Genomic DNA, 12,105 nt, shown 5'->3' on the forward strand with positions numbered 1-12,105 from the left:
GTTTGCCCTTTGAGCTTTTCAGTTTTGGCCCTTTTGACTACAGTTCGTGAAAGAACCAAAAACAACACCGATTAGATATTTTACGTGCGCATCAGTCACGAGTTAATTCCCTTGAACAGAAGGAATTGTGGGAAGGACATGTGCTCTTCCTTTCCGGTTCAACCATTACGAGGCACTGGTACACACGTTTTTGCTGCGAACTCTTCAGGCTTTATTTCGTGTTTAATTAAAGAGTTTTATTATCTTAACTCCCAGAGGACTTGTTTGTCATTCCAGGTCCAACATAAGACGTCAAGATGCAAAACGAAGCAGGTGAATTCGTTGATATGTACATCCCCAGAAAATGGTAAGCGAACCCTTTTGAAAATGACTCAATAAGGTTCGTCGAAATATCTCATGGCAGTTATCGTTGAGAATTGTTTGTAGATAGATACCGGTATCAGTTTTTAAGCAGATGAGTCCTGGAGTCTCACCATGTCAGTCCACTCGACTCTACCGATTGGACTCTTCTACAATAACAAGATTAACCATGCACCAGTTCGATATAGTTCATAGGAATAAACTCGAATTCCAGCCAAGGCCTACATCGAGTTTATACGGTGAGTGGATTTTCTTTCCGCAAGAAATTTGCGCGGAACGGTTTAAGGCAAAATCAAGTCTGAAAACCTCAACCTATCAACTGATATTTTTGCAGGTTTTGCTTAAACAAACATTTATCGTTAAAGCGGGACACTTACCTCCAACGAAATACACTCATTTTATTTCTGACAAGACTTGAAACATATATACCCCCCCCTTGACTGCCGGCCATTGTGGATATGTAAATGAGAGGTTGCTTAAAAAACGGAGTCCATGAAAACGGACTAGTTTGACGCTCTGCAGTAGGCGGGAGGTGAAACGAAGTGTTAGTAGTTTATATCATTGTTTGTGGACAGTATACATTTCAGGTTCCGAGATGTCATGAGACCTACAATGTCATTTATAATAGATGTTTTTTTTGTTGCATAGGTGTGCATAGTGTTCTTATCTTCCAAATGGGAAAGTTTTTTTTCAGACATGACATTATCAGGTTTCACAAATGACTCGCATGTCTCATGCTACTACCTTGATATAGAGATTGAAGTTCCTATAACGTTTGAAGTCTAGGGATTAAGTCGGTGGTGAAAATCAGGGTTCGAATTCCAATTTGTGAAGTCCAGTTCTGGTACCGCCCGTCTTGATAGTCCTGGAATATCACTGAACTCTATCACTCACTTTCCCACTTCTAATACGTAAGGTACACACGCATGTTATTGATGACCTATTAGAATGTGTGATATTTTCACATGTTTGACACATATTTTTGGAAAGTTATTCAAAAACTGCCAAGGTTTCTAATATGCGACATTTTAGGAAGACGTCTGTCACTTGTATGGGGAAGAGCTGTATTATTTCAGTTGACTTTCTTAAATATTTGGTGGACGTCCTGCCCTGATGTCTATAATGTCCCTCCCCTCTAGTGATAAGCTAGCTCCAAGTTAAGTGTAAATATACAACCCTTTCTCCATCAAACTGCTGCGTATAATTATTGTGTTTACATAGTTATCTGTATGGATATGAATCTAATAATGTAGAGGTATGCACAATTAGTGCTCAAATGATTTTCGGTACCTGACATTATGTTTATAGAGCTATATGCATGGATGTGAAGGTATGATGTTTACGTTGTTTCGTGAAACTGTAGGTGTGGTCTTTAGGAGACATCTTGCATGTACCATGTCCCCGCTTAACCACCTTCGACTTGTATTTACTGAAGCGTAATTAAAAACGTTTTTCGTTGTGTTAGTTTTGTTAAGTCAATTGTTGGGCCTCCCCTGTTAACCTTCTGTGAGAGTGATTTGAAGTGAATGTGCCCGCATATGAAACACTATCAAATTATTCTTGACGAAATATAATCCCAAGAGTGCGTGTCATATAGTTTTTCTTATCTTGGTAATATGTTCATGGATTTGTTGAATGTCTTCTTTTGGCGTCATGTAATTTGCGTAATGGTGCCACTTTATTACTGAAGGATAGGAATTGTATGGTGTAGAAATATAGAACGTAGAGGAAATGAAACATTGAATGAATCAGTGAAGAACGATGAAAAAATGCCTTAAGTTCGTTTCCCTGCAACCACAGTCAATTTATCGCTAACCGTTTTAGTGCGATTCCACTTTTTAGTTAACCAATCAAAATGTCAAGTGGTGAAAAATGGGGTGGTTCTGTATGGGGGCTGATATATAATAAAGTGAATGGATGTTAGTGGATGTAAGTATGCTGTTTTGAAAATGAGTATTTGTTTAAGCAATCCATGCACCTGTTCTAGTCGATAGGCTGGATTTTTGCCTTAAACCGCTGTACATATCAGTACAGCGCACAGTGCGTCAAAGAAAATTCACTTGCTAGCTAGATGTCAAGCACACCTTGGTATAGTGCGAAGTCATGTAGTTATATGCATGACTACAGTTCGATACTAATTATGTTGAGAACAAGTGTTACAAACACGCATGATCCAATACTGTTTGCTGCCAGAAAGTCTGTTGAGGAGTGAGCATGTTATTTCAAAGGTCCAGTTTCATACAGAATTGGCCTGTGTAGGGTTCAGGTATGTGTGAAATCAGAACATAAAACAATTATGTCCAAATTTAGCATGTCTGAGTCAAAACAAAAAGAATCAGTGAAAAAGCTGGGTTAGAATTGATGTTTAGTAACCCATGCATGTCGAAAGAGATGAGTAACGGGTCAGATGGCCAGGCTTGCTGTCATGGTTGACTCAATAAAATCATGTCATATCCCAATTGTGTCAGTTGATATTGATGCTGTTGGTCACTGGTTTGTCTGGTCCAGGTTTGATTATTTACAGACTGCTGCCATATTGCTAAGCGTGACTTTAAACAAACAGAGAAGATTCTGTCATACTTAAGTAATACAGTATAATATTAATCGCATCATTACCTCAAAATGTATCCAAAGTATAACATGAACACAACATTTGGTTTTTGTCATGTTGATGACATGCCAAGGGGCACTTAACTGGACACAGCAGTTGTGGATCACTGCACAGCAATTGTCATGCTGTAGCACTATTGTGCTCTTGTGGTGTTCAACTACTGTTTCCCTTTGGTGCCAGTCTACTATCCCAAGAGGTAGAGTTAAGTACTATTTCTGATTAATTGATCTGAAGAAGTGCTTCTGGAAAAGTCCACTACACCCTCAGCACATCATAGAGCATGCAGATCTTGATACAAACACCACATTGGTACAACAAGACGTTACAAGAGTTAATTGAGTGAGTGTAATTAAAAGTTCAAAGTATGTGGTAGCTGCAGTAGCTGTGTGTAAGTTCACGTCAAAAATAAACGTTTCAAGATGATCAACATTTTATGATTATTTGTGTTTGAATAGAACCTGTTTTAGTTCATTTATTACTTGTTTGAAGAAACAAAGTTTAAAAGCAGCTAATTTAGATGTGCATTTGTGAAAATAAGTGTTCCAATACCTTTTTTTTAGTACAGTTACAGATAAACTTAGTGTGCGAAAATGTTTTGAATAATTTTAATTGGTCAAATGAATCATGGTGAGTGTTATTTTTGTTAAGTTTAATAGTTTGGTAAAATTTAACAAAGTACATAGCTGCATTGGTTTAGTTTCTATTTACTTTTGCTTGAGTAATGTGGGTGTGTGAATGACATTAAGACATGTCCGGTTGTGACTAAAATACTGTTGAAAGCTGTGTTTGTTAAAACCCTGTAGTTCACTTACATGTGACATCAACATATGTTGAACCTGAAAGTGATGAGTGGTTTGTAATCTGCTTTTACAGTTCTGCAAGCAACCGCATCATTGCTGCTAAAGACCACGCCTCCATCCAGATCAACATTGCAAATGTGAGTGAAACTATGACTGGTAGAAGCTGCTGGACTTAAATAAAATTGGGACAGAAGTAGACGAACACAGATTTGTTACTGATAATAGACGGGAGTTATGCTTGGCAATCTCTGCATTTGAATTACGAGAGAGTAATCACTGGGGGCAGACAGTGTTCTTGTAACATAGATGAGGCAATATGCTTTCCATTATTGAAAGTTAAGATCTCCAAATTTACCATTTCGCTTTGATCGTAACAACTCACTGCTGAGAATGCCTCTGATTTTTATCACTTATCTCAAGACAAAAATGAAATGAAATAAAAATAGAGTCCAAATGTGAGAAATTAAAGATAATTTGTGTCTTTTGTCCCAGGTGGATCCTTCAACTGGTCGCATGACAGGCACCAACACCACCTACGCTATCTGTGGGGCCATCAGGAGGATGGTGAGTGACATGGTTACACCTGACACACATCACTGTCTAGGGGTACACACCACTGTGAAACCCAACAAGATGGAGACTGAAGTCTCAACGTTGGTGATCTAAAGTAACTAAGTAAGGACTAAGTCCATGAAGGTAGTTACTAGTCTTGGGACTAGTGGTCTATCACAGTTGCCGCTGCTACTACATTGGTATGTATGGAATGGATTACCTTCCTGCACTTTGTGGAGAATATGCATTGGCATTCACTCAATCAGAAAAAAAACAATGTTGATTGAATGGTTGTTCCACATGAGGATCGTCTTTGGGTGAGCCTGATAGATGCTTGGATGTGTGGGTGAACCAGGGGGAAGACATTGGGTGCATGCATGATCAATTTGGAATACCATCCATGGGTGAAAAGTTCATCTGCGGTACAGACCCTGTTGCCATTTGACAGGGCTTGAAATGGAATTGAATTTGTTTTCTTGCCACCTGTGGGGACATTGGCTAATTATGCTCTCATTCCTGACCTTGTGTTACAGGAGACTGTATCAGATTGCAGACTGAGTCACTTACTGACTTGTTAATTGTTTGTTATATCCAATTTCTTTGGATTGATGCTTTGTATCAATCATTGGATTGCTTGGGCTAGAACAAAAATGTATAGATGTCATTCAGAAGTCGGGCCTTAAGAAAAAAACCAACACAGATGATGCAGCTTTGCCATTATGCTAATGGTGAAAGTGGTTCTTCAGAAATAGGTCACTAGCTTTTCCTGTCTTGCAGACATATTACTATCAAACTCTGCTTCTAAGTATTTCTGTTGTAGCCTGATAGGATTGTTCTGCAGGACCAGACTGTTGTCCTTGAAGTGATACAATGTTATTTTCCTGTTTGAGTGAAACATCATTGTCTAAGTGTCTGAATGCAGCCATGAACATGGTGTTAACATCCCAGTAAGCACAAACTTTGGACATTTGTATGCATATTAAGTGCTGTTTTGAAAGTGACGACAACTGTATTTATGGTTTGTGGTATAACTAGTGGTTTTCTTACAGGGAGAATCTGATGATTGCCTGAACAGACTTGGTAAGAGGGACGGCATCGTTGCAAAGTGAGTGGTAATTAATTTTCTTTGAACATGATTTCATTGAGAAGCCTGTTCCTGTTGTACCCCTGCTGGGGTATGGCTGTGACATTGCTTATAGAAACATAATGCTCCATTTGGTTGGTCAGTCTCACGGTAATGGTAAATTATGAGAAGTCAAAGAAAACCCCAATAGCCATCATGAGCCCACAGATTGAACTGGTTATCAAGTACATGCTACACACGAACAGTTGCAGTATTACTGATGTAGCTTGAAGAAACTTTTACTCCAGTATATGGTGTCATGTTACTATAAGCGTGTGAAACAACTCTTGCTGTTAGTGGGGAAAGAAAAATCTGAAAAAAACCCCCAAAACATTTGTGTTTTGATAAGTCATTGTTAAAAGATATATCTCTGGTTGTGAAGATCATACATTTGTCATTATTCACAATATGGGTTTACATGTAACTGAACCTAACAGATGATATGTGGTCTAATTGTGGTCTTTGTTTTTTCAGGAACTTCTGAATGTTAAGAAAAGGGGAGAAAAAAGACAAATGCCTGTAGTGTTGTTAATGAATAAAACATAACAGGTACAAAGGACTGACATCATTGTTTTCATTCACTTCGTCATTTACAAAGTCGTGGAATGTAAAGCAGTGTTTGCGTTTTTATGAAATCTGTATTTGGTTAAGTATAGACATAATAATAAGTCATTTTTATGCCTGTTCAGAGGTTGTAAGTGGGTCCCACTTCCGCAGCATTTCCTATAGAGTTTCAAAATTGTTTCACATTTCACAATTCATATAGTACTTAATACATGGACTTACTCTGTCATCGTTTTATGGTCATTCATCAGTGTAGTTAATTTTACTCATCAGCGTTGTAGCAGTGAGTTAATACACTATGTATTAACATCAAATTGTAAATTTATACGTCACTGGGAGTTTTGTTGACATTTGCTGCAGTTTGGGGATAATATCAACGCCTAAGTATGTCTGGATAGATCCCTGCTGTTTACACATTTATTTTAGTGCAGGGGCAAACTATATCCCAAATAGGGTTGTGCAAGGAAGCTTACGTATTGCAAGACTGGTTATTTTTCCTCTGTTGTGCAGCCCTATTTGCGCTACAGTTTATCTAGCCTATTTCAGGACAAAGGGCAAAATGTGCATGTTTATGGTGTTTTCTTAAATTCAGTCTTCAGATAATATGTCTCTGATTTAAAGAACATAATGGGAGTAAAAATGTGAACAAGATTGCCACATGAATCCACCGAAATGGTTGAACACTTAGAGTATTACCTGTTAGTCTTTCCTATTAAACTGTTACGTAGTATGGTAATAAAACAGATCAATAAGATTACACAAACATATATGTGAACATGTTGGTACCTAGCCTGATGTGATTTGTTTGTTGGAGGTACTGTGATAGGCGGACATGCAGATGAGCTTACTGATACTATATTAGCAAAGTCATGTCACGACAGTGTGATGTTACTGACTCCTGGCTACTGACCGGTGAAGACCCGTGTGAGATTTCATCTTCACTAACCCATGCTTGTCGTATGAGGCGACTCATGTGACCGACTCGCTGACCTAGTCACTCGTCATCGTATCCCATTTGAATAGATCGATGGTCATGCTGTTGATCACTTCATTGTCTGGTCCAGAGACGATTATGAGTGCAGTGTTAAACAACAACCCATCCAACTCTGGCCAAGACTGTAATATAATCTGCCACATGCACGTAAAGGTGCTGACTATTATTCACTTACCACCTGCGAGATTGGTGTGGGTTACATAGCCATTGTAGACAGTTGTAGAAAGTCGTACTTCCTTCTTGGGATATAAGTTGTTTACTGGTCACGAGGGGGGCATGGGTTGTACCCCTGGAACCCTGTACAGGCGTCCATTTATGGTGTTTTTGTACAACGAGCAGGTGACATTGATCGGGGATTAGGAACGCAAGTGCATCGGTTGATGGAAATATCTCCATTTATTGTCAAACAAATCATAACTTCTAACTAAGCATAGTGCGTGCATGTGTAGGCATCTATGCACGCCCTTATCATTACAAAGTATGTAGGTGTACAATTCAGAGTCATCGGCGAGATAAGAATAGTAGCATTCGATAACAGAAAAATATGGATTGTGTCAATATAGATTTATTAGGGAAGAAATAGAAAATAAAATCACATATGCAAGAGATCGGTGCTCATTTGGGCTATTTTTCTAGAATATTTGATTAAGTGATTGACTGTACACGCTCATACTGGTAAACACATATAAGATAATCCACGACCTGACAAATGACCCCAATTTGCATGCTTGGGAATCCCCTACAGAACGATCCACTTGAAACAAGAGGGAGACAGGTTGTCTGATAAATATCGAGAAGTTCATTTTCCCCGTGCGTTTCACGCATGAATTGTTATAGCACACTCGATTTGGGAACAGGTACAATCCCAACGAATTGAATCAACACAATATACTGAGCAAATATGTTTAGGACCACCGATCCATTTCACGCAGCAAATGACATTTTCCTGGGTTTTTGTAACACAATTGTTGAATATCTAAAATGCTTGTCAAATCATCTATTTGTCTTTGTCTTAACTAAAGGTTAGCGTGGAATATCAGTATCTTATGCCTGAAATTGCAGTCTTATCATTCAAAGGAATATGCGGTTTGTTTTAATGGGTAAAGTTGACTTTTCGTCTGCTAAATATTAAATAGATAATAACTACATATAATTAATTGTGTTTCATTTAACTTTTTGATATGTTAAAAGTTATCTGTTACTGAATGGTGGTGGCTAAATCAGAGTAGCAAAGGGGAATTACAACTGAAATCTGTTTAACAGTATTGAGACAGGTGTAAAACAGTAGCGAGACTGGTGTTACACAGTAGCGAGACAGGTGTTAATCAGTAGCGGTGTTGATTTCATGTCACGGTTAGCATGTATTGCACGTGCATAATCGTCAAGCTACCTATAGCAGTCAAGTGTACTCGCCCAATTCGTTGTACCGCCTCTCTTGTCACAAATGCGTTTAGTGCGCAGGATCATCTAATATGTGTCTAGCAGTAGTGATCGTGTTTCTTCTGCAGTTATCGGGGTTAGCGTTGACGATCTCATGCGTCAGTGGGTTCATAACAACTAACATGATTAAAGTTGCACATCTTGATCTCAGCTTCATTAGCACTGGAAGCGAAATAGAAGGAAATGCTACTAAATAGATCAGGCATGTTGATGACGGGGCTTACAACCTGTGCAATTTGTAAACATACTATAAAGGTTCCAAGTAATGCAAGATTCATGACGTGCTCACTATGACCAACACGTTGCAGCTGTGCAGTTTTACCCCGCCTTTGTCAATATTTCAGCAATGTCACGGAAGAGAACACCAGAAATCAGCTTCACACATTGTATCCGTGTGAGGAATCGAACCCGGGTCTTCGGCGTGACGTGCAAATGCTTTAAGCATTAGTCTGCCCTACCGCCCCTTCGAGGAAGTGACTGATCTTGAATGCGTGCAGATCATAGAAAGGTTCACACTGGAACAACTCACCCACAGAAGGTAAAATGAAATAAAATCTTGGTTCCACTTCAGTGAACCCCCTTCCAATAAGAGGCTAGCCATATTTCACATTCATATAAGAAGTCTTCGATACAAACTGCCTCGAATGTCTATCAAGATCCTGAAAACAATGTACAGTATTATGTACTGTGATCAGCTGCAACCCACCTTGATAATTCTGTAAGCACCAGTGATTTGAATTTAGACATTTTCATTCCATTTTTTAGAAAGGGAAGATGTGCCATTGAATGTTTTTCGTAATTGTGGGACGAAGAGTCACACGTCTGTGAAAATATGTATTTCGAGGCTTTCCTGCCACAGAGGAGTAATTATACTGGAATCAAAAAGAACGTTCACTTAAAACTACACTAGATTATGCACAATAACTTGTTGTGCTACTTGGTGATGTTGGTGAAGATTTCGCTCTGGATGTAGAGCTCGATCTCATGTAAAGATTTATGTACAACGAAGAAAAAACAGTTTCTTTTTGTATAGGGGTTATCCCCGAGGTGTGGAACAATTGTTCTGCCTTCGGTGAATATACACTTTAACGAATACATTTGGATGGTGCTACAAAAAATATTTATACTGGTTTGATCCATTTTGCGTCAACAAAAAGTTGATGCCTACCACAAGAGAGGACGAATGAGTGAGTGAGTAAGTTACGACCTCTAGTCACTTGGACAGTACTTCAGCCATATCCTGACAATAACAAGCTATATACTCATGACACATAAACCTATAAGGAGCTAGGTTTACACGTCAGTCATTGGCAATTGTGTTATTTACCTATTTACAAAACATACTTATCAACCAATTTCTTTTAAAAACCTAACAACAGCTAACATATCAAATAGATCGTTGACTGACGGGAAAAAACCCGAAAAGAACTAACGACAGAACAGAAGATAATACGTAATACGCTATCATACCTAGACAATTGGCTGACCTACAAACGATCAACGGCTTCAAGTAATAACCTCCGCACCAAACTTAACGTAACGGTTCCTTTTGCCAGAAGTACGTCTATACGTCAAACACTATAGATTCATTAAAATTATTGAATTCACAAAAAGGCAATGTTAAGACATGGTTCTGTAACTGAATGTAAAACGAGAACCTATCCAAGTGGCACTCGATGGACAAATTATTTCAGTAATGGAAAACGGAAAATGATACTATACACACAACACAAAGACAGCTTTGAGTGGAGAGTCCAGATTTGTGATTGTTATTGGCAATACCTTCAAAGCAGTTTGAAGTACAGTAAATTGTCCATATGTGTTCGTTTTATTTATGGCTAAGTCTGTCATATTCGCCAGCATGTTCAGAGACTATGTAAGCACTATATAGGAGAAATGGCGGCAGACTTATTCTTTTTCATTCTAATTTATGGCTAGATTGTCTAACATTTTACTACCTGAAAGAATGGTGTAAATCCAGGTAGGGTTCATGCTAAGAATAAGACGACCGAGGGTGCGAGTGATGTCAATAAACGTATAATGACATCATGTTCTGTCTTTGCACCACAGTCACCCATGTTTTCAGTGGTCTCTCCTCTCCATTTCCTGTTTTCACAATTTTTTCATGGGGCTAGAAATTTCTAAAGGAACCCTTCAAAAGCGATTTTGACACACTGCAATAATACTTAATGTCATCTTAGTTTATGTGGCACAATGTCACACAGGGTAGGAAGATATTGTTGTCTGCCTTCACTTTCGTTATACTTTTTAATTTTGGTGTCTCTGTTGAAGTAAATACAGTTTCCTTGAAAGTGCCCATTACAGGTCAATAACCACACCTTACGGTACATTCCACGATACCTGATCTGAAATTGCTCTTTTGAAATTCAATTAATCAACAATTTAATACTTTCATACAGATACAATTAACTTCGCACAGAAAGTCACTGTCACTGCAAGTGTCTTTAAATCACGACCACTACTTTGTATTGATTACGACAACTGCAAAGTATGTACAGTTTGCTCTACTTTCAATAACTTTTCACAAAATGAAAGTAACGCTCTGAAATTAAGACAATGTATTTATAAAGCCCGTTGTTCGAGATTCTATAATAATTTGGTCAATATGGTTCCAGGTATTTACATAAATTGTCAAATAAGATTTTATCGTCACTACCCTGACCAGTACACCACGTGACTAAAAACAAATACGTGAGCGATATGTTAAAGTAATGACAGATATACAAGGACGACATTTTCAACTTCACATCAGTCCTCCACAATAACCCTGTACCACCCATATGTTACTTCAGAGCACCAATCACAACACACTTGCCACAAATATTCTCGAAAATGCGATGACTATCACTGATGCGCTCGCTGTACAGAACCACTGTAACTGGATGCCTGCAGTACAGGGTTCAGGGTCTGGGATGATGTACCCTCGATGTTTGCTTATATTCCCTGAGCCCTTCGGTACAGTAACCCATGGTCCCAACATGTTTGCCTTACCAAATGTTAATTATGAACTGCATCGGATCGTACACTTCAGCCAATCTGTGCGGATCAAGCAGTTCGAATCTTTTATCTTGTTATTTTCCCCGCAGCTATTGTCATAGTAATGTCGCGGTGGAGTAATTCCTCTTCTTAATATCCACAGGGACTACTTTTGAACGTTTTGTCAAAAGTGATTTATTGGCATGCGAGGAAAATCTTTTCGTAACCATTGTTACGGTTAATAATTTGCCGTGACAAGAGGTATAAGAAATCCCCTATGAACCAGAAAAATATAACACAGACAAATCTAAAATATTCACTAATATGTATTGAGCAAACAACAAGATACAATGATTCACAATAGAGGTTTCTAGCACAAAGCACCTGAGTCAAATCTAAAGTAATGGGTCACAAATATTGGGGATCCATGAACAGGGATGCGTGTTATATTAACGTTGCTGATTAAATACCCTTTGCATTTCCTATGTTGCTGTCCGTGTTACTGCAGAGCTATCAGACCTGATGTACGATGAGTCCATACAGCTGAATTAACGCGTTTATTCGAACTCCATCGTGACACTAATGAAAGTTTTCTTATTTTGACATGGAACACATATCCGCATTAACTGTAAAAATTCACTATTAAAATATGGTAACTGCCGTA

General features: G+C 38.4%; 1 protein-coding gene across 1 annotated transcript; it reads left to right on the plus strand.

Annotated features, from left to right (window-relative positions):
- The first annotated feature begins 127 nt into the window (after positions 1 to 127).
- On the plus strand, positions 128 to 6,002 carry LOC137290894 (small ribosomal subunit protein eS21-like). The gene is made up of 6 exons (XM_067822064.1): positions 128 to 178; positions 277 to 346; positions 3,845 to 3,908; positions 4,264 to 4,335; positions 5,373 to 5,428; positions 5,921 to 6,002. The coding sequence occupies exons 2-6, from the start codon at positions 297 to 299 to the stop codon at positions 5,928 to 5,930; spliced, it is 252 nt and encodes an 83-aa protein (XP_067678165.1). The 5' UTR covers positions 128 to 178; positions 277 to 296; the 3' UTR covers positions 5,931 to 6,002.
- Positions 6,003 to 12,105: the final 6,103 nt, after the last annotated feature.

The sequence above is a fragment of the Haliotis asinina genome, chromosome 7 (genome assembly GCF_037392515.1).
Source record: "Haliotis asinina isolate JCU_RB_2024 chromosome 7, JCU_Hal_asi_v2, whole genome shotgun sequence".
Taxonomy (NCBI): domain Eukaryota; kingdom Metazoa; phylum Mollusca; class Gastropoda; order Lepetellida; family Haliotidae; genus Haliotis; species Haliotis asinina.